At 37.5% G+C, this 24212-nt stretch overlaps 1 protein-coding gene across 4 annotated transcripts in view; it reads right to left on the reverse strand.

The window, feature by feature from the left end:
• ACBD6 (acyl-CoA binding domain containing 6) overlaps window positions 1-24212 on the reverse strand; it is a 230738-nt gene that overhangs the window by 97315 nt on the left and 109211 nt on the right. For all 4 annotated transcript variants that reach the window (XM_068541353.1, XM_068541350.1, XM_068541352.1 and 1 more), the window contains one exon: window positions 17763-17852. In XM_068541353.1, coding sequence (XP_068397454.1) covers window positions 17763-17852 — 90 coding nt within the window. The remainder of the gene's footprint in view (window positions 1-17762; window positions 17853-24212) is intronic.

Raw genomic sequence — 24212 nt, forward strand, 5'->3', positions numbered from 1 at the left:
AGAAACAACACCAAAAACACAAACAACAAAATTAAAAAATAGATAAATTAGGTTTTATCAAAATTAAAAATTTTTGTGCTTCAAAGGACACTATCAAGCAAGTGAAATGACAATCCACTGAATGGAAGAAAATATTTATAAATCGTGTATATATATGTATGTGTGTATATACACACACACACACACACACACACATTTTTTTTTTTTGCCACACCACATGGCACACAGGGATCCTAGTTCCCCTACCAGGGATCAAACCCCTGCCCCCTACAATGGAAGCGCAGAGTCCTAACCAATGGACCACCAGGGAATTCCCTATAAATCATATATTTTGTAAGGGACTTACACTCGAAATATGTAACTCTTACAACTCAGTAATAGACAAATAATTCAGTTTTTAAAATGGGCATAGGCACTGTTAGTAACTGTTTGCTCTAGTTGTTCAAGGTACAGAGAGACCCTTAAGGAATTAGATGAATCCATGAAATTACCCTAGTCCCTGTTCTTTGAAGGGGGGTGGGGGGTGTCTCTCCTAATGGTGGGTAGGGAATTTAGGGAGGTTTTTTAAAAATGCCAAAAGCAAAATAAAAGGTCTGATTCAGGTACTGTCTTCATTCATCCCACTACTAATACCATCACCTAAGCAAAGCCTCCAGCCTACTCCCTTGTATTCACACCTTTTAGGCAACTGTTGTGACATATTTTCCCTGAGGTCACCAATGGTAGTCCTCAAAGCTGATTTCACCCAGGTAAATATCTCAGACAGATGAGAGGATGGTAACATGAGTCACAAATGATGATTTGCCTCAAAAGGCTGGCCCTGAGTCCATTACATCCCTCAACAGATTCTGCTTCTAAAGAACCTTACTGTGCTTCCCACGTCTTTTTTTTCCCCACCCAATTAAAAATAAAATAGGCACAGGATCTGAATAGACATTTACCTAAAGAACATATAAAGGGACTTCCCTGGTGGCACAGTGGTTAAGAATCCGCCTGCCAATGCAGGGGACATGGGTTCGAGCCCTGGTCTGGGAAGATCCCACATGCCGCGGAGCAGCTAAGCCCGTGCACCACAACTGCTGAGTCTACGCTCTAGAGCCCGCGAGCCATAACTACTGAGCCCATGCGCCACAGAAGCCTGCATGCTCTAGGGCCCGAGTGCTGCAACTACTGAGCCCACGTGCTGCAACTACTGAAGCCCGTGCTCTGCAACAAGAGAAGCCACTGCAATGAGAAGCCTGTGCACCACAACAAAGAGTAGCCCCCGCTTGCCGCAACTAGAGAAAGCCTGTGCGCAGCAATGAAGACCCAATGCAGGCAAATCAATCAATCAATCAATCAATCAATCAATCTATAAATGTATAAATAAATAAATAATCATGAATCATACACTATTAAAAAAAAGAACATATAAAAATGGTCAGTAAGCACATGAAAAGATGCTCAACATCATTAACCACAGGGGAAATGAAATTCAAAACCACAATGAGATACGCTAGGATGGGTGTAATCAAAAAGACTGATAATAACAAATGTTGACAAGGACGTTGAGAAACTGGAACTCTCATAGATTGCTGGTGGGAATGTAAAATAGGGAAGCCTCTGTGAAAAACCATAGCAGTTCCCCAAAAGGTTAAACACAGTTGTCTTACCACCCAGCAATTCTGCTCCTAAGTATATATACAAGAGGAGTGGAAATATATGTGTATATGTCCATGTTCAAGAATGTTCACGGGCACTTTATTCATAGTAGCTTAAAACTGAAGGGAAAAAAAAAGGCCCTAAAAATTAAATATCCGTCAACAGGAGAATGGATATATTGTGGTATATGCATGCAATGAAATGTTACACAGCAATACAAATAAAGGAACAAATGAAATACGTAACAACCTGGATGACTCTCACAACTGTTTTATTGAGCATAATAAGCCTGATCCAAAAGAATATTATTATAATATTCTAAATATCTGAATTTCAAGAAGAAACAGAACTAACTGATGATGATGGAAGTCAGAATAATAGTTACCTCAGAGCGGGGGTGGAAGGATTGATAGTGACAGGAAGTAGCTTATGGAAACAAACCTTCAAGGGGTTCTGGAAATATTCTAATTTGATATAGATGGCAGTTGCACAGATACACACACACATATATATAATGCATTGGGTTCTATACTTAATTTTTTGTACTATATGTACCTCACTGAATGTATTTTTTATCTCAGTATTTTAGATAATTAAGAAAAACTACTCTGTGTGCAATAATGTATCAACTATCTTTAAAATATGTTATACACATGTAAGCAGAAAAAATAAAGATGAGAAGGAAATGTACTCAAATTTTACAGAGGAGAGGATAAGGGCTTGGGCTTTGGAATCAGAACATGTTCAAGCCTAAACTCTGTCACTTACTAGCTCTATGCCTTCTGTTTCTTTATCACGAAAATGCAGATAATAACATACCTACATTATCGGATTAATGTGATGACTATACATAAGATGCTTGGTACACGGCAAATACTAAAAAACTGTTTTATATCCTACCCACCCCCCCAACACACACACAATAGGATTACAGATGGTTTTATTTACTGCTTTATATACTTTTCTCTTGCCGCCTGCCCCCCACCCATGATAGAGAACTCTGAATTCAAATCTAGAGAGTTTGGAACTCATCCTAAAAGCAGGGCAGTCATTAAAGAGTTTTGAACAGGTCAGTGACATAATAAACAGCAGTCTTGGGAAGGCTCTACTGGCAGCAATATGCTTGGTGAACTTGGCGAAGGGTAGACTCGGCCAAAGAACAGCAGGCTGGCCCTGAGGTAGAGGGGCTGCTGTCATCATCTTAAGCCCCACAACACCCTGGAGAAATCTAGAATTCTCATTATCCCCATTCTTTTTTTTTTAAATATATATTTCCTACTTATTTCATAAAACTATATCTGCATATAGAATTTCTTCTTTTCAGATTCTTTCATTTCACAAGTATTCTTTATTAAAACTGAGATATAACTGACATATAACATCATATTCGTTTCAGGTATACAACACAATGATTCGATATCTGTATATATTACAAAATGATCACTGCAATAAATCTAGTTAAATCTCATGTTTTTTTGAAATTTTCTATAACACACAGTCATGAAGGTATTCAGTGAGAGGGTATGCTGCTCTGTGCCATTATATAAACCGTAAGTTTATGTAATTTATAAATCACAAAGTCCTTAAACATTTCAGTAACACTCAAAATATTCTTTCGAAGTGCTTAACACCCAGGACACAGTGTAGACATCCAACACCACAGATGCTCCCACTTCTCCCCCAACCTCGCTTATTTCCTTAACACTACTTTACAATAAATCTGAGAAGTCTAGCAATAAATCTAGCATTCGGATACTTTTAAACGTGCTTTTAGAGTGGTTTTAATCATTCTCCAGGACTTAAAGATCAAACTTACTCAAGAGGTCTGGCGGGGGTGGGGGTGGGGTGTGTATTTAACCCATATCCTAATCTCAAATGTAGTTAAGGACCTAACTTCCAGAGCTGAACTAAAAATCAATACCAAGCAGTGGAAAAGACAAAACTGTGTCCATAATACTGCCAGATAACAAATGAAATCTATAAAGGATCTTTCTCAGAAATAAAATTAAAAGATCCAATTCCATCAGAGTCACAGAATGCAGAAACTGCAGTGCAATAAAAGTATATATGAGATATACTGAAAGGTAAAAATGACAGGAAAACACAGAGTAGACGTTGACATATCTTTAATTACTACTCCGTTTCAGGCTAATGGTAAAAATTAGTCTTCAGATACTTGATAACATCAGCCTGTCTCTGCTGGGTTAGTACCAAGATCCGTGGCCAAGCAAATACTTGTAATAAAATTGATTTTCCTTTTTGGCAACCAATAGGCCAGTCAATAATAATGTTGTTTCAGAAAGACTGAGTCATGAGGGAGATGAACATTTCCTTCCATTTATTATGTTTCTATTGTTTATATTTGAAAAGAGTTTTCAATAAGGAAACCTAAGAAGAAATTACAAGGGGAAAGCTATTCTGAGAGTTAATCTCCAAAAGCCCTCTGATTTGGAAGCATGTTAGCAACCCAAACTGACAAAGCCAAAAGCATTCCCTTAACTGAAGCTAGATCATATGGATTAGGATTGTCAATAATAAAGGAAAACCAAGGCTAGGGGCAACACAGAGTGGTCATATGAAAACAAAGAGGGCAAGGAAAACACTGGCCAGGCATATAGTCCCAACTGATCCATCCTAAAAACCTACGTGGAACTTTTACTTTGCATTAAAGTTTAGTGTTAGGTAAAGAGCATTCTATATAGCCACGTACAGCAGTTTTTTGTATTGTTTGTCTTATAACACTCAAACAAATAGAATACAAGAAACCCACAGGCAAAAACTTCAGGCTGAGCCTAAACTGGGGACACTTCCCTCCAAAATACTACCCCCGACAATGCAAACCAAATAAAAGTCATGAGTGCACCAATAAGTTTTTGTTTGTTTTTTTAACTTAGTGTTGGTGGTGACTGGGGGAAGTGAGGGTTGGAAAGATGATTTCAAAGTTCACAAAGAAAAATAAACAAGCAAAAATAACAGAGAATATTCTGAATAAGTAATTAAGTAATCTATCCTGCCAGGTATTAAAACATATTTTGAAGCTACAATACTTAAAACAGCATAGCACAAGTACATGAACTGAAAAACAGAGCAACAGAATAGAACAGCTCAGAAACGCAGTGAAATATGTAGATGAAGTGAGACTATAAAAAGAAGACACTTCAAATCAGTAGAGAAAAGATTATTCAATAAACATTATTGGAACAACTAGCTAACCATCTAGACAAAAGCAAAGCTGGCAACATCTGGACAAAAATAAAATTCCTATTGCATACATGTGACACAAATTAATTCTAGATGGATCACAGAAACCATGAAATGATGAAAGTACTAGAAGAAAAGTTTTAATAATAATTATATCACAAAGAAAGTGCTAATATTCCTTAAAGCTTCAAAGTTCCGAAACAAGGATAGGAGACAGAATTTTTTAAAGTTAGTCTTTTGCATTTTTTGAGGTTTTTTTCCTTTGTATATATACAAACTACTAAAAAAAAAAATCAGTGAAATATATATGGCCTAAGGTTATGAGTTTGACCTATGACTCGAAGCTAGGGAACTGGCCCAAGAAGAATGCACACATGTCTAACGGGGAAAGAAGTATTTATTCTAATAAAATAACAAGGATACCCAAAAGGTTCTGGTAAATGCTTTGGTCTTTTCTGGTTCTCATGATATATTTTTCTAACATTTTGTCAACTTCTTTATAAGCTGATATTCCTTTGTTCAGTCTTTACTGAGCACTGACTATATGTCAGACATACGAGGCACTGGTCATACAACCATACTCTGGTACCTGTATATGGTGGTGCTGAGGACAGACATGTAAACAATGAATTACAATACAAGGTGACTGCACTGTGGTAGCTCTTTGATGAGCTTAAGAACAGGGAGCTATATAACTGGGAGTGTCTATCTGGTCAGAGTGAAGGAAGGCTTCCTGGAGGAAATGATGTGTAAACTGAGGCCTAGGAGGGAGAATGAAGGAGACAGAAAACAGTATCTAAGAAGGCCAACAGGAGGACCTTCAAGACAGCGGAGGAGTTAGATGTGGAGAGATCACCTTCCTCCCCACAAATACATCAAAAATACATCTACATGTGGAACAACTCCTACAGAACACCTACTGAACGCTGGCAGGATACCTAAGACTTCCCAATAGGCAAGAACTCCCCACGTACCTGGGTAGGGCAAAAGAAAAAAGAAAATACAGAGGCAAAAGAATAGGGACGGGACCTGCACCTCTGGGAGGGAGCTGTGAAGGAGGAAATGCTTCCACATACTAGGAAGCTCCTTCACTGGCGGAGACATGGGGTGGGTCGGGGGAAAGCTTCGGAGCCACAGAGGAGAGCGCAGCAAGAGGGGTACAGAGGGCAAAGCGGAGAGATTCCCGCACAGAGGATCGATGCCGACCAGCACTCACCATCCTGAGAAGCTTGTTTGCTTCACCCACTGGGGCGGGTGGGAGCTGGGGGCTGAGGCTCGGGCTTCAGAGGTCAGATCCCAGGGTGAGGACTGGGGTTGGCTGCGTGACCACAGCCTGAAAGGGGCTGATTCACCACAGATAACTGAGAGGGAGTTCGGGAAAAAACTCTGGACCTAAGAGGCAAGAGACCATTGTTTCGGGGTGCGCAAGGAGAGGGGATTCAGAGCACTGCCTAAATGAGCTTCAGAGACAGGCGCGAACTGTGGCTATCAGCGTGGACACCAGAGACGGGCATGAAATGCTAAGCCTGCTGCTGCAGCCACCAAGAAGCCTGTGTGCAAGCACAGGTCACTACCCACACCTCCCCGCCTGGGAACTGTGCATCCCGTCACTGCCAGGGTCCCGTGATCCAGGGACAACTTCCCCAGGAGAACACACGGCACAACTCAGGCTGTGGCAATGTCACATCAGCCTCTGCCGCTGCAGGCTCACCCTGTATTCTGTACCCCTCCCTCACCCCGGCCTGAGTGAGCCAGAGCCCCCTAATCAGCTTCTCCTTTAACCCCCTCCTGTCTGGGTGAAGTACAGACGCCCTCAGGCGACCTACACGCAGAGGCAGGGCCAAATCCAAAGCTGAACCCCAGGAGCTGTGCGAACAAAGAAGAGAAAGGGAAATCTCTCCCGGCAGCCTCAGGAGCAGCAGATAAAATCACCACAATCAACTTGATCTCCCTGCATCTGGGGAATACTTAAATAGACAATGATCATCCCAAAATTGAGGAAGTGAACTTCGGGAGCAACTGTAGACTTGGGGTTTGCTGTATGAGACTGACTACTTTCTGATTTATATGTTTATCTTAGTTTAGTTTTTAGTGCTTGTTATCATTGGTGGATTTGTTTATTGGTTTGGTTGCTCTCTTTTTTTTAATTACTTTTTTTTTATTTTAATAATTAAAAAAATTTTTTTTATTTTAATAACTTTATTTTATTTTATTCTGTTTTTTTCTCCCTTTTCTTCTGAGCCATGTGTCTGACACGGTCTTAGTGCTCCAGCTGGGTGTCAGGCCTGAGCCTCGGAAGTGGGAGAGCCAAGTTCAGGACACTGGACCACCAGAGACCTCCTGGTCCCATGTAATATCAATCGGCGAGAGATGTCCCAAAGATCTCCGTCTCAACGCTAAGACCCAGCTCCACTCAACGACCAGCAAGCTCCAGTGCTGGACACCCCATGCCAAACAACTAGCAAGACAGGAACACAACCCCATACATTAGCAGAGAGGCTGCCTAAAATCACAGTAAGTTCACAGACACCCTAAAACACACCACCGGACTCGGTCCTGCCCACCAGAAAGACAAGATCCAGCCTCATCCACCAGAACACGGGCACTAGTCCCCTCCACCAGGAAGCCTACACAACCCACTGAACCAACCTTACCTACTGGGGGTGGACACCAAAAACAACAGGAACTACGAACCTGCAGCCTGCAAAAAGGAGACCCCAAACACAGTAAGTTAAGCAAAACGGGAAGACAGAGAAATATACAGGAGATGAAGGAGCAAGGTAAAAACCCACCAGACCAAACAAATGAAGAGGAAACAGGCAGCCTACCTGAAAAAGAATTCAGAGTAATGATAGTAAACGTAATCCAAAATCTTGGAAATAGAATGGAGAAAATACAAAAAACGTTTAACAAGGACATAGAAGAACTAAAGAGCAAACAAACAATGATGAACAACACAATAAATGAAATTAAAAATTCTCTAGAAAGAATCAATAGCAGAATAACTGAGGCAGAATAATGGATAAGTGACCTGGAAGATAAAATAGTGGAAATAACAACCACAGAGCAGAATAAAGAAAAAAGAATGAAAAGAATTGAGGACAGTCTCAGATACCTCTGGGACAACATAAAACGCACCAACATTCGAATTATACGGGTCCCAGAAGAAAAAGAGACAAAGAAAGGGACTGAGAAAAGATTTGAAGAGATTATAGTTGAAAACTTCCCTAATATAGGAAAGGAAATAGTCAATCAAGTCGAGGAAGCACAGAGAGTCCCATACAGGATAAATCCAAGGAGAAACACGCCAAGACACATATTAATCAAACTATCAAAAATTAAATACAAAGAAAAAATATTAAAAGCAACAAGTAACATACAAGGGAATCCTCATAAGGTTAACAGCTGATCTTTCAGCAGAAACTCTGCAAGCCAGAAAGGAGTGGCATGACATATTTAAAGTGATGAAAGGGAAAAACCTACAACCAAGATTACTCTACCCAGCAACGATCTCATTCAGATTTCATGGAGAAATTAAAACCTTTACAGACATGCAAAAGCTCAGAGAATTCTGCACCACCAAACCAGCTTTACAACAAATGCTAAAGGAACTTCTCTAGGCAGGAAACACAAGAGAAGGAAAGGACCTACAATAACAAACCCAAAACAATAAAGAAAATGGTAATAGGAACATATATATTGATAATTACCTTAAATGTAAATGGATTAAATGCTCCAACCAAAAGACCTAGACAAGCTGAATGGATACAAAAACAAGACCCGTATATATGCTGTCTACAAGAGACTCACTTCAACCTAGGGACACATACAGACTGAAAGGGAAGGGATGGAAAAATTCATATTCCATGAAAATGGAAATCAAAAGAAAGCTGGAGTAGCAATTCTCATATCAGACAAAATAGACTTTAAAATAAAGACTATTACAGGAGACAAAGAAGGACACTACATAATGATCAAGGGATCAGTCCAAGAAAAAAATATAACAGTTGTAAATATTTATGCACCCAACATAGGAGCACCTCAATACATATGGCAAAAAATGCTAACAGCCAAAAAACGGGAAATCAAGAGTAACACAGTAATAGCAGGGGACTTTAACACCCCACTTTCACCAATGGACAGATCAACCAAAATGAAAATAAATAAGGAAACACAAGCTTTAAACGACACATTAAACAAGATGGACCTAACTGATATTTATAGGACATTCCATCCAAAACAACAGAATACACTTTCTTCTCAAGTGCTCATGGAACATTCTCCAGGATAGATCATATCTTGGGTCACAAATCAAGCTTTGGTAAACTTAAGAATATTGAAACGCATCAGGTATCTTTTCCGACCTCAACGCTATGAGCCTAGATATCAATTACAGAAAAAAAACTGTTAAAAAAATACAAACACATGGAGGCTAAACAACATGCTACTAAATAACCAAGAGCTCACTGAAGAAGTCAAAGAGGAAATCAAAAAATACCTAGAAACAGATGACAATGAAAACACGATGACCCAAAACCTATGGGATGCAGCAAAAGCAGTTCTAAGAGGGAAGTTCACAGCAATACAATCCTACCTCAAGAAACAAGAAAAATCTGAAATAAACAACCTAACCTTACACCTAAAGCAATTAGAGAAAGAAGACCAAAAAATCCCCAAAGTTAGCAGAAGGAAAGAAATCATAAAGATCAGATCAGAAATAAATGAAAGAGAAATGAAGGAAACGATAGCAAAGATCAACAAAACTAAAAGCTGGTTCTTTGAGAAGATAAACAAAATTGATAAACCATTAGCCAGATGCATCAAGAGAAAAAGGGAGAAGACCAATCAACAGAATTAGAAATGAAAAAGGAGAAGTAACAACTGACACTGCAGAAATACAAAGGACCATGAGAGATTACTAAAAGCATCTATATGCCAATAAAATGGACAACCTGGAAGAAATGGACATATTCGTAGAAAAGCACAACCTTCCAGGCTGAACCCAGAAGAAACAGAAAATATAAACAGACCAATCACAAGCACTGAAATTGAAACTGTGATTAAAAATCTTCCAACAAACAAAAGCCCAGGACCAGATGGCTTCACAGATGAATTCTATCAAACATTTAGAGAAGAGCTAACACCTATCCTTCTCAAACTCTTCCAAAATATAGCAGAGGAACACTCCCAAACTCATTCTACGAGGCCACCATCATGCTGATACCAAAACCAGAAAAAGATGTTCCAAAAAAAGAAAACTACAGGCCAGTATCACTAATGAACACAGATGCGAAAATCCTCAACAAAATACTAGCAAACAAAATCCAACAGCACATTAAAAGGATCTTATACCATGATCAAGTGGGGTTTATCCCAGGAATGCAAGGATTCTTCAATATATGCAAATCAATCAATGTGATACACCATATTAACAAACTGAAGAATAAAAACCATATGATAATCTCAATAGATGCAGAAAAAGCTTTCAAAAAAATTCAACACCCATTTATGATAAAAACTCTCCAAATGTAGGCACAGAGGGAACTTACCTCAACATAATAAAGGCCATATATGACAAACCCACAGCAAACATCGTTCTCAATGGTGAAAAACTGAAACCATTTCCACTCACATCAGGAACAAGACAAGGCTGCCCACTCTCACCACTATTATTCAACATAGTTTTAGAAGTTTTAGTCACAGCAATCAGAGAGGAAAAAGAAATAAAAGGAATCCAAATAGGAAAAGAAGAATTGAAACTGTCACTGTTTGCAGATGACATAATACTATACATACAGAATCCTAAAGATGCTACCAGAAAACTACTAGAGCTAATCAATGAATGTTGTAAAGTAGCAGGATACAAAATTAATGCACAGAAAGCTCTTCCATTCCTATACACTAATGATGAAAAATCTGAAACTGAAATTAAGGAAACACTCCCATTTACCACTGCAACAAAAGGAATAAAATACCTAGGAATAAACCTACCTAAGCAGACAAAAGACCTGTATGCAGAAAACTGTAAGACACTGATGAAAGAAATTAAAGATGATACCAACAGATGGAGAGATATACCATGTTCTTGGATTGGAAGAATCAACATTGTGAAAATGACTCTACTACCCAAAGCAATCTACAGATTCAATGCAATCCCTATCAAACTACCAATGGCATTTTTCACAGAACTAGAACAAAAAATGTCACAATCTGTATTGAAACACAAAAGACCTCGAATAGCCAAAGCAATCTTGAGAAAGAAAAACGGAGCTGGAGGAATCAGGCTCCCTGACTTCAGACTATACTACATAGCTACAGTAATCAAGACAGTATGGCACTGGCACAAAAACAGAAATATAGATCAATGGAACAGGATAGAAAGCCCAGAGATAAACCCACGCACATATGGTCACCTTATCTTTGATAAAGGAGGCAAGAATATATAATGGAGAAAAGACAGCCTCTTGAATAAGCGCTGCTGGGAAAACTGGATAGCTACATGTAAAAGAATGAAATTAGAACACTCCCTAACACCATACACAAAAATAAACTCAAAATGGATTAAAGACCTAAATGTAAGGCCAGACACTATAAAACTCTTAGAGGAAAACATAGGCAGAACACTCTGTGACATAAATCACAGCAAGATCCTTTTTGACCCACCTCCTAGAGAAATGGAAATAAAAACACAAATAAACAAATGGGACCTAATGAAACTTAAAAGCTTTTGCACAGCAAAGGAAACCATAAACAGGACGAAAAGACAACCCTCAGAATGGGAGAAAATATTTGCAAACGAAGCAACTGACAAAGGATTCATCTCCAAAATATACAAGCAGCTCATGCAGCTCAATATCAATAAAACAAACAACCCAATCCAAAAATGGGCAGAAGACCTAAATAGACATTTCTCCAAAGAAGATATACAGATTGCCAACAAACACATGAAAGGATGCTCAACATCACTAATTATTAGAGAAATGCAAATCAGAACTACAATGAGGTATCTCCTCACACCAGTGAGAATGGCCATCATCAAAAAATCTAGAAACAATAAATGCTGGAGAGGGTGTGGAGAAAAGGGAACCCTCTTGCACTGTTGGTGGGAATGTAAATTGATACAGCCACTATGGAGAACAGTATGGAGGTTCCTTAAAATACTAAAAATAGAACTACCATATGACCCAGCAATCCCACTACTGGGCATATACCTGAGAAAACCATAATTCAAAAAGAGTCATGTACCAAAATGTTCATTGCAGTACTACATACAATAGCCAGGACATGGAAGCAACCTAAGTGCCCATTGACAGATGAAAGAATAAAGAAGATGTGGCACATATATACAATGGAATATTACTCAGCCATAAAAAGAAATGAAATTGAGTTATTTGTAGTGAGGTGGATGGACCTAGAGTCTGTCATACAGAATGAAGTAAGTCAGAAAGAGAAAAACAAATACTGTATGCTAACAGATATATATGGAATCTAAAAAGGTTCTGAAGAACCTAGGGGCAGGACAGGAATAAAGATGCAGACGTAGAAAACAGACTTGAGGACACTGGAAGGGGAAGGATAAGCCGGGACGAAGTGAGAGAGTGGCACTGACATATATACACTACAAAATGTAAAACAGATAGCTAGTGGGAAGCAGCCGCATAGCACAGGGAGATCAGGTTGGTGCTTTGTGACCATCTAGAGGGGTGAGATAGGGAGGGTGGGAGGGAGGCTGAAGAGGGAGGGGATATGGGGATATATGTATACATATAGCTGATTCACTTTGTTATACAGCAGAAACTAACACAATAATGTAAAGCAATTACACTCCTATAAAGATGTTCAAAAAAAAAGAAGGCCAACAGGTGAGCAGCATGTCAAGTTCTTCAGAACCAGTGGAACTCAGCATACCATAAGCTAGGAGTGTGCTGAGAAATAAGTGGAGAGGTAAGCAAGGTCCAGATCATGAAGGGTTTTACAGGGAAAATTAAATTTAGATTTTATCTTAGAATAATAAAAGTAAACAAGAGAACATCTGAAAATTAGCATTTTATTCTTTTTTTCCCCTAATTTATTTATTTTATTTATTTATTTTTGGCTGTGTTGGGTCCTTGTTGCAGTGCGTGGACTTCTCATTGCAGTGGCTTCTCTTGTTGTGGAGCACGGGCTCTAGGCGCACAAGCTTCAGTAGCGGTGGCTCGTGGGCTCTAGAGCACAGGCTCAGTAGTTGCGGTGCACGGGCTCAGTTGCTCCGCGGCATGTGGGATCTTCCCGGACCAGGGCTCGAGCCCGTGTCCCCTGCATTGGCAGGCGGATTCTCAACCTCTGCGCCACCAGGGAGCCCCTGAAAATTAGCATTTTAGAAAGACTCCCTAGATGAAAAGCGGGAAATGTATTGAAGGATGTCAAGATTAGAAGCAGGGATATAGTTGAGAGCTGCTGAAATAATTTAATAAGCTTAAACTAGTGTGCTGGCAATGCTGAAATAGAGAAGTGGACAGATTTGAGGTACACTTAGCAGGCAGAACCTTTAGGACTTCAGTGGGTGTGAAAATGAGAGAAGAATCAAGGATGAGTCCTGGAGCACTGGGTGGATGCTGATGCCAATTACGGGGCGGCGGGGGGGGAGGGGGTGGCTGTTGAGAGATGTTAAGTTCAGTGTTAGACACTGTGCGTTTGAAATGTCTGAGGGGTGTCCAAGAAATATATGTTGCTGCAGCTACTGGCTGAGAGACAGGTTGCAGACAAAGAGGTCTTCTATTTTGTCTGTGAAATAAGGGAAAATGTGAGAATAAGAAAGACGGTAAGACTTGCCAGTCAAAATTAAAGATGGATACCATGATTTATGATAATATCCGGGCTGAGTAATTTTTTTTTCTAGCTTTGCCCAGACCCAGAGTGTAGATGTATAGAAGGCAGGCAACTGTAATCAGAATTAGTGTTTTTCCAGGTGGCTACCACAGTTGAAAAACAAGGAATGGGAATGAAGATGAGGATAACTGCATGAGAGTGGACAAAATGAACTAAAATGGGAGAAGGTAGGTCAGTCAAGGGACTCGGGATTTCCATAAAGTCAAATAAGAGATTTAGAATGAAATGAATTGGAGAGTATAATTAGAACTGAAAATTTCAGACTTGATGAAAAGTTCAGGGTGAGCCCAGGAGGCCAAGGGGGCTAAAGTGGAATGGATGTATATGCCAACAAATATTATGTAAAGGAAAAGCATTTTATATCTATCTTTAGTATAATTTATACTAAATTAAAAAGCAAACTCCTAAATAAGACAAGGATGCCCACTTTCACTACTTTTATTCAACATAGTACTAGAAGGTCTAGTCAGAGCAATTAGGCAAGAAAATGAAATAAAAGGCATCCAAGTTGGAAAGGAAGAAGTAAAATTATCTCTGTTCATAGATAACATATCTTATATGTAGAAAACCCTTAAGATTCCACAAAAAGCTGTTAGAATAAGCAAATTCAGCAAAGTTGCAGGATAAAAAATCAACACACAAAAATCACTTGCATTTCTAAACACAATGAATAATCAAAAAAAGAAATTTAGAAAATAGTTTCATTTACAATAGTGTCAAAGAAGAATAAAATACTCAGGAATAAACTAAACCAAGGAGGCAAACGTACTGTACACTGAAAATTATAAAACAATGCTGAAAGAAATTAGAGACACAAAGAAAGGCCATTCCATGGATTGGAAGACTTACCATTGTTAAGATGACAATACAGGTATCTCTTGCTTTTCAAAAGTCTGCTTTATGCCACTTCACTTTTACTAAAGACCTACATTAGTACCTATTTTTGCTAACCGAAAGAAATCTGAAGACGATTTTTGCTTTTACAAAAAAAGGCGAAAAGCAAAACCAGCGTTTGCCCTTTGTTTTGCCGCTGGCTATTGTAGAGGCAGCGCGCACCCTGAGCACCAAGAGCGGCACCACCTAGCTCCTTCTCCAGGAACTACACTGTGCATCTCAGCACGAAGCCACCATAACTTTTAACTGTGTGTGCATCTGTGCTTTATCTCAGTTTACTTTGTGCATTCGTTAGCAAGATGTGTCCTAAGGTAACTGCTTCTTTGCTTTACATCATTTTGGCTTACAAAAGGTTTCGTAGGAATGCTTTACTTTCAGAGAGCAGGGGAAACCTGTACTCCCCAAATCGATCTACAGATTCAATGCAACGTCATCAAAACCCCAATGACTTACTTTTTCGTAGAATTAGAAAAATCCATCCTAAAATTCATATGGAAACTTAAGGGACCCAGAATAGCCAAAACAATCTTGAAAAAGAAAAACAAGTTGGAAGTCTCACACTTCCTGATTTCAAAAATTACTACAAAGCTACAGTAATCAAACCAGTGTAGTAGTGGCATAAAGACAGACATATAGACCGATGGAATAGAATAGAGATCCCAAACTCTTGCATATATGGTCAAGTGATTTTTGACAAGGGGTGTCAGGACCATTCAGTGAAGAAAGGACAGCCTCTCAACAAATGGCGCTGGGAAAACTGAATATCCACATGCAAAAAAATGAAGCTGGACCCTTACGTTACCTTTTACTCAAAATGGGTCAAAAAACAAAGCTAAAATTATAAAGCTCTTAAAGAAAACCTGGGGAAAAGCTTCATGGCATGGCATTTTGCAATAATTTCTTGGATATGATACCAAAAACACAGGCAACAAAAGGAAAAATACATAAGTTGAAATTCATCAAAATTTTAAACTATTGTGCATCAAAGGACACTATTATCAGCAGAGTGAAAGAAAACCCAAAGAATGGGAGAAAATATTTGTAAATCGTGCATCTGATAAGGGGTTGATATCCAGACTATATAAAGACTTCTTACAGCTTAACAACAAAAAAACCCCAAACAACCCAATTAAAGAATGGGCAAAAGACATGAACAGACATTTCTCCAAAGAAGATATACAAATGGCCAAAATTGATTGTTCAACATTAATAATGTTCAACATCATTAATCATTATGGAAGTGAAATTAAAACCACAATGAGATACCACTTCACACCCACCAGGATGGCTAATATCAGAAATACAGAAAATAACAAGTGTTGGTAAGGATTTGGAGAAACTGGAACAACTGTGCACTGTTGATGGGAAGGTAGAATGGTGCAGCCACTGTGGAAATGGTATGGTGATTCTTCAAAACATTAAACAAAGAATTACCATATGATCCAGCAATTCCACTTCTGGGTATATACTCAAAAGAAGTGAAAGCAAGGACTCAAACAGACATTTGTTACCCATATTCATAGAAGTATTAATCACAACAGCCAAAAGATGAAAGTCACCTAAGTGTCTGTAGATGGATATCTGGATAAACAAAATATGGTATATACATACAATGCAACATTATTTAGTTTTAAAAAGGAAAGAAATTCTGACACATGCTACATCAGGGATGAACCTTGAAGACATTATACTAAGTGAAATAAGCCAGTCACAAAAGGACAAATATTGTATGATTCTACTTACGTGAGGTATCTAGAGTAGTCAAATTCATGAAGAGAGAAAGTAGAATGGTGGCTGCCAGGGGCTGAGGGGGTGGGGTGGGGAATGGGGAGCTAGTTTTGAGTACAGAGTTTCAATTGGAGAAGATGAAAAGGTTCTAGAGATGAATGGTGGTGATGGTTGAACACCATAAAAGTAGTTAATGCCACAGAACTGTACACTTAAAATGGTTAAAGTGGTAAATTTTATGTTATATATATTTTGCCACAGTCAAAAAAAAAAGAGAAAAAGAAAGAAAGAAAACTTCGGGGTAAATCTTAACGACCTTGGATTTGGCAAAGGTTTCTTAGGTATGATGCCAAAAGCACAACCAACAAAAGGAAATAGATACACTGGACTTCATCAAAATTAAAAACTTTACATGCACCAAAGGACACTATTAAGAAAGCGAAAAGACAGCCCACGAAAAGGGAGAAGATATCTGCAAATCATACATCTGATAATGGTCTAATGTCTAGAATATATATAAAGAATTTTTAGATCTTAAATATAAAAGACGACTCAGTTTAAAAAGGGGTGAAACACTTAAATAGACATTTTTCCAAAGAAGACATATAAACTGTCAACAAGTACATGAAAAGATACTCAACATCATTAGTCATTAGGGAAATGCAAATCAAAACCATACCATGATGAGACATCACTTCATGCCCACTAGAATGGCTAATGAACAGAAAAATAATGTGTATTGGTGAAGAAGTGGAAAAATTGGAACACTCATGAATTGCTGGTGGGAATGTAAAATGGTGTAGCTCCTGTGGAAAAGTTTGGAGGTTCCTCAAAAAGTTAAACATCAAATTACCATATAACTTAAATTCTCCTCCTAGGTACAGAACCAAAAGAACTGAAAACAAGTGTTTAAACAAAAACATGTACACAAATTGTTCACCGCAATTATTCACAACTGCCAAAGGGTGGAAACAACCCAACTGCTCATCAGCTGATGAACTGGTAAAATGCGGTCTATCCATACAATGGAATATTATTTAGCCACAAAAAGGAATGAAGTACTGTTACATGTTACAACATGGATAATCCTTGAAAATATGCCAAGTGAAAGAAGCCAGAAACAAAGGCCACATATTTTATGACTCCATTTATATGAAATACCTAGAAGAGGCAAATCCACTGAGAAAGCAGATTAGTTGTTGCTAAGGTCTGGAGTGAGGGGGAAATAGGGAGTGACTGCTTAACGGGTACAAAGCGTACTTCCGGGGTGATGAAAATGCTGCAGGACAAGACAGTAGTGATGGTTGCACATTGTTAAATGTATTAATGCCACTCGACCGTACACTTTAAAATTGTTAATATGGTAAATTTTATTTTATGTGGATTTTACCCCAATTTTTTAAAAAAAGCTCCCTTTTCATCACTCTTACCTGACAGTTAATATCAGCCCTGTGTTGTAGCAGGACTGTGACTAGTTCCTTATGTCCTCGATCACAAGCCCAATGGAGTAGAGCTCTCCCCTAAAAACACAGAAAAAGATAAATGAATTTGTTAATCCAGCTGTGGGACCATATAAAAGATATAAGGCCTGAAGAAAGACAGAGTAATGTGCAAAAATGTAGGTTAACTATTCTAAGAATGATTGATATAAAATGTTCTATGGGAAAAGCAGCAGACTGGAAATCAACAGAAAATCCTGAGTTCTACTTCTGGAATCTGTTCTGTACTAGCCCAGTGACTTTCTTCAGCCTGAACAGTTTCCTCACCCACAGCGTGGGGGTAACACTAACAACAATAATACCAGTAAGATTTGTTGAATGAATGAGTTACAAAATAATGCTTTGTAAATTTTAAAGTACTCTATAAAGGTAAGAGATAGTTTTAAATTATGTCCACTTCTAGTGAAAAAAATCCTATGGATAAAAAAAAAAATGAGTACTTAAACCTAGGTAGAGATCATAATCTAAATGCAGTTTATCTAAATTTCCTCAAGTTTATTCCTTAAAATGTAAGAAAATTTAATCACTTTGAAACTAAGCATTTCCCCTTTATATCCCAAATTTACACCCTGAAATATCCCCAAAACATTAGTAAAGTCTGCTAGTGTTTATCTTCAAATGTTGACTGTGAAAGCCACTTGTAAAACAGAATAGATATTAACTGTTAGGAGACAAAAGTACTAAATATGAAACATTAATTTTAACTGTTGTCTACCAAGGATGAACAGTTACTCTCAATGTGTTAATTCTTTTCTCCACTGTCAGAAATCCTGGTTTAGTTAATGAAAGGAGCCTACTTGGTCCAAAGAATAAACAAAACCCCCAAAGGTAAGGGCTTTTCTGAAGAAATGAGTGATGTATGGCTTAACACTACTTTTTTCAGGGTGGTAGTGATGTCATTTTTTAAAGAATGGAATGTTTTTCCAAATTAAGTTGAAATCCCTGCTTTATGTCATTTTAGAAAAGATTTAAGCAGATATAAGCTGGGACAAAGATGACTTTAAAGTAAAAAGCACCTTTCAAGAAAGCTTTTCTAAACTCACACACTTCACCTTTCAGACTCTCTTCACATACCTATTAGTTCAACTAATTAAACCAGGAACTATTCTTGAAACAAACAAACAAAAAAAGTAATACAACTTCTTCCTTACAAATTGTCCTTTTCTTTTTCTTTCATTTGCTCAATTTATTTTTACTTACCTGTGAATATCTGTTTTTCAATAGGCTTACACAAAATCCAAAGAGGAAGGGAAGCAGAAAATTTTAAAACGTGGGCAAATCATTCACAGTTTATTGTAACAGCAAAACTAGTTTGTTCAGAGCCCACTAAAAAATTTTTTAAATGGAGACAATTCTTAAAGCCAAGTAAAAAATGTATTGTGGAGGAGAGAATAGAGCTGCCTATGTTAAATGTTCTCCAGCTCTAATGTGTACTGATTTAGTGTTACTAGAGCACTAATTTCAAAACCCTCCATATGAATAAACAGATATTCTAATTAGACTCTCAGAACTAATACCAATGTATAAAATATTTTATAGTTCAATGTAATTGTTCCACAGCTTTTACATTAAAATAATCAGATAAAATGTCAAAGTCTGTATCATTCTTAGTTCTAATTTTAACTGTACATTTTATGGCTATTAAGTTAAATTATTAACAAGAATTACTACATAGTTAAAATGATGTCTGATAGACTTACACAGGGCACCTACCAGAAGTACCTAATAGTTAAGTAAGAAAACATAATATTAATGTATCTAGTATTTTTACTACAAGATGTACGGATAATTTCTATTTCTCAACCAGATTCCTGATTTCTCCTTAGGTTTAACCCAACAGGGTTACATCGACTAATGCTAAATTATAAATCCTTAGCTGTTTCGGTGGGAAAGCAGAGAAGCAACGCATTTTACTGTTAATGGGGAGTTATATTTTAAATTTCCCATATGTGGTGCCAAAAATTTACTTTAGAGGAAACACCTATGACTGGACCTCAGTAGTGATTTTCACTTTGGATATATTTTCTAGAAGGGTGGCACTTGTATAGCAATGTTTTAAGGAGGATGATGTGCTCTCAGACATTTACACTGTGCTTTTTAACAGGTTTTCTGACCTGCAATGTAATTAATTTTTGTAACACATTATTTTAATGGTACACTAATTAACCTTGAATTAGAATGAATTCTCTGACAATGACTTTCTGCACAAGTGCTGAAGATAGCTACATTAAGACCACCTAATGATTAATATTTTTATGCAGCATTAAGAAGTTCAAAAACAAGAGCAGGATTAAACATACTTGTAAATAAGCATAGATAAAATAAATCAGGCTTTGGAATTTTTGCCTTCAAATATCCTGCATTTAAATGAACAAAGATCAGCACAACCAGGTATCTGAATGTGACAACTCTTTACTTTTTCAAATTGTAGAGTTCCTGTAAACATACTCTAATTTAAGATTATTAGTTCAAGTAATAAATAACCAGTAATTTGCAGAGATACTATCTTCGTAACCCCTACTGATAAAATCAGTAAATAAACACCTGTGGTTTCTTTCCTTTCTCTTTGTTAACCATAAACATATATGGACCAATATAATGCGATTATTAAACTTATTAAATTATTTTAGATACAGGATTCCATAATTTCTCTTCCAGAAGGAAAACCATCAATTAGGTGCACATTAAATTTATATTTGCTTAAAGATTTTATACAAACTTATGAGATATTTTACCTATTTTTAGATATAACTGTTTTATCTTCTATGAACGATATAATCTCTTACAAATTTTCAAGTTAAATTTATTTTTACTGTTACCACAAAAGCTGGCAATTGTTTGTTTGTTGCTTCTAGTTTTAATAACTTCTGAAAGAATATTGCAGAACTATTTGGGATATTTGTGGGGAAAGCCATTATTAAAAGGAATCTTTGTTAGGCCAGCAGAAGACCACAAGCACTGTTTGGAGAGCTCTGGATAAATTCTGGAATTCAAATACAGTAAAACACAGCGGGGAAGAAAGAGTTCCCATCTGTTAACCAAGGGTGCAAATACCGTATTACCTCAGACAGATGAATGACTCTAAAGTGCTTGGAAAGTGCAGGGTGGCAGCTAACCTATTAAGTGGTATTACTTTCATACCTTCTGGAAAATACAGAGTGGGTCTTAATATTTTATATGCTTCTTTGATATCCTTGGTTACTTGTTCTTAAACCATGTAGAATTTTTAAAAATTAGATTTTCTCCTGGATATCACAAATTAAATGAAAAGAGATGGTATTATAAAATGACTCGATGTTCTTAGGGTATTTTGAGAACAGATACAAACAAGCATGTACACCATACATACAGTAGACAAAAACATGGCCAAGTTGGTATGTTTAAATTTGTTAAGAGTTGCCATTCTATCAAAGATGGTATGGTATAGTACTGTCTAATTACTAAGTGAAATACTGCAAATAGGTTGACTTGAATTTCTCTCTCCAAAAAATTGGGTTTCAATTTACAATTGATTGACTTCAGCTACCAATAACCTGTAGTGTCTCTGCCTCCTCTCTCCTATCCCTATCTTCTACCCTTTGCTGCTGCCAGTGTAGCAGCTGGCTACAGTGAGAAGTCCCCCACCTGCAACCACCAGAAACTACACAAAGCCTCCTACGTCCACCCACCCCTCATTAGTGAACCAACAATGTTCTTTCAAAAACTCAGACAGCAGTAGGATTGGGTGGTAGTTTATGATCTCAAGATGTGGCTAGCATGGAAGCTAATACACATTTAAAATAAGTGAATACTTGATCTCCTTCACTGGCTAAGATCTAAGGTAAAAGGAAATGGTATTGCTGAGCTATTAGGGAATTCAGAAGGATTTTAAATACACTACTTTAGAAACTCCCTTTATAAGCATTTACTAAGCCATAATGTTAGTAACTAAAGGGTTAAGGAGTAAGCAAGGGAGATATTACTTCATCTTGTATAAAGTAATAAGTAATCCACCGATAATAATAAGGTAGCCAGGTGTCCATCAGAAGATAATGGATAAATACACTATGATGTATTCATATTCATACAATGGAATATTAGTCAGCAATATAAAGGAAGGAAATACTGATCTATATGACAATATCAATGAACTTCAAAAACACTATGCTAAATGAAAGAAGCCTTACACAAAAAAGTACATATTATGATTCCATCTATATAAAGTTCTAGAACAGGCAAAACCAATCTATGGTAGAAGAATTATCAGAACAGTGGTTACCCTTGTACGATTAGGAGAAAGAACCACCTGGGATGGGGCACGAGGGAATCTTCTGGGGTGACAGTAATGTTCTATATCTTGACAGGAGTTTCGGTTACACAGGTATGTGCATTTGTCAAAATTAACTGAATGTGCACTTCAGATTTGTGCATTTCATTGTATATATACATGTTACCTTAAAAGAAGACCCAAACTAATACTGAACTCTAGTTAATGATATGTATGCTGAAGCATTTAGAAGAAAATTTATTGTCTATAAAATACTCTGAAATGCATCAAACATAAGATCAATTGATGGATGGATAGAGAAACGGCTAGATATTGATAAAGCAAACATAGTAAAATAACTAGTGGTAGAATCTAGTGGTAGGGATATAGATGTTCACTGTAAAATTCTTTCAACTTTCCTGTATGTTTACACATTTTCATAATAAAGTGTTGGAAAAAATCAAACAAAAATGTGCACACCCACATTCACAGCCGCATTATTCACAATAGCCAAAATATGAAAGCAACCCAATTGTCCACAGATGGATATTTAAATAAACAAAATGCAGTATATACATATAAATATCATTCATTTTAAAAAAGAAGGAAACTTTGACATGTTATAACATGGACGAACCTTGAAGACATTATGCTAACTGAAATAAGCCAGTCTCAAGAGAGCTTGTGTATGATTGTATGATTCCATTTACACGAAGTACCTAGAGTAGTCAGATTCATAGACACAGAAAGTAGAATGGTGGCTACCAGGGGCTGTGGGAAGGGGAGGAATGAGGAGTTAGTGTTTAATAGGTCCAGAATTTCAGCTGGGGAAGATGAAAAAGTTCTGGAGATAAACGGTGGTGATGGTTAAACAATGTAAAAGTACTTAATGACACAGAACTGTACACTTGAAAATGGTTACATCTGTGAATTTTGTTATGTATATTTTACCATGATAAAAAAATCAAAAAAAAGTATGCTGCCAAAGCTCATAAGATTTAAATGACTTTCACTATTTTCTCATTTTGCATTAAGTATGAGTTTCTTGGTGTAAAGTATTACCATAGGCTTGATTTTTAAATGGTGCTGCCTGTATTAATACAAATGAGCATAATTTGACAGTTTAGAATGCATTTCTCAATTATTAGTGTGAATAAACAGAGTTCCTTCAAATTAATACATTAATCAACTACATAACTGAACTAACATATACTCAAGTGTACAAAGTTATTTAAGAGGATGCATTTTTTCCTTCCTTTCTTAAATAGAAGCATAAATTGAGCCTTAGTACACTGACTCTGCCTCTTAAACCTTTTGCTTCTTTGTTAGGTTAGTACTGTCAGTTTTGCCAGATTTTGCAGCAGTTTCTCAAGCCAAAAGCATGTAAACTGTATTCTGACATGAGCCACAAATTTAAAACAAAGCAAGTGGGCTTCCCTGGTGGCGCAGTGGTTGGGAGTCTGCCTGCCAATGCAGGGGACACGGGTTCGAGCCCTGGTCTGGGAAGATTCCACATGCCGCGGAGCAACTGGGCCCGTGAGCCACAATTACTGAGTCTGCGCGTCTGGAGCCTGTACTCCGCAATAAGAGAGGCCGCGATAGTGAGAGGCCCGCGCACCGCGGTGAAGGGTGGCCCCCGCTTGCCGCAACTAGAGAGGGCCCTCGCACAGAAACGAAGACCCAACACAGCCATAAATAAATAAAAATAAATTAAAACAAAACAAAACAAAACAAAACACAGAGGCCCCCCATCACTGCTCATGAAACCATTGTTTAAAACAAAGCAAGTACAGAAAGGAATGGAGTCAAGAGAAAGGTGATCGTCTTCAAAGTATTTGAAAGAATCAATAAACATATGGAAAATGGTATAAAATTAGACCTTCAAAAGGACAGAAAGAACTTAACTAAAGAAGTAGCTCAATAAAAGAGGAATTTTTGAGTGTATTAGACAAAAATCTATGGAAAAACCAATGAATTGTATGAATGCTTCTTGGGGGAGTGATGATAGCTGCACTGGAATAATGTCATCTAATTCGTTCAAATATTATTATATTGCTACATTTGTTCTAAAACAAATTTAAATTAATGTAAAAGTTTAAAATACTATTTAAGGGACTTCCCTGGTGGCACAGTGG

This window comes from Eschrichtius robustus, chromosome 3 (genome assembly GCF_028021215.1).
Source record: "Eschrichtius robustus isolate mEscRob2 chromosome 3, mEscRob2.pri, whole genome shotgun sequence".
NCBI lineage: Eukaryota > Metazoa > Chordata > Mammalia > Artiodactyla > Eschrichtiidae > Eschrichtius > Eschrichtius robustus.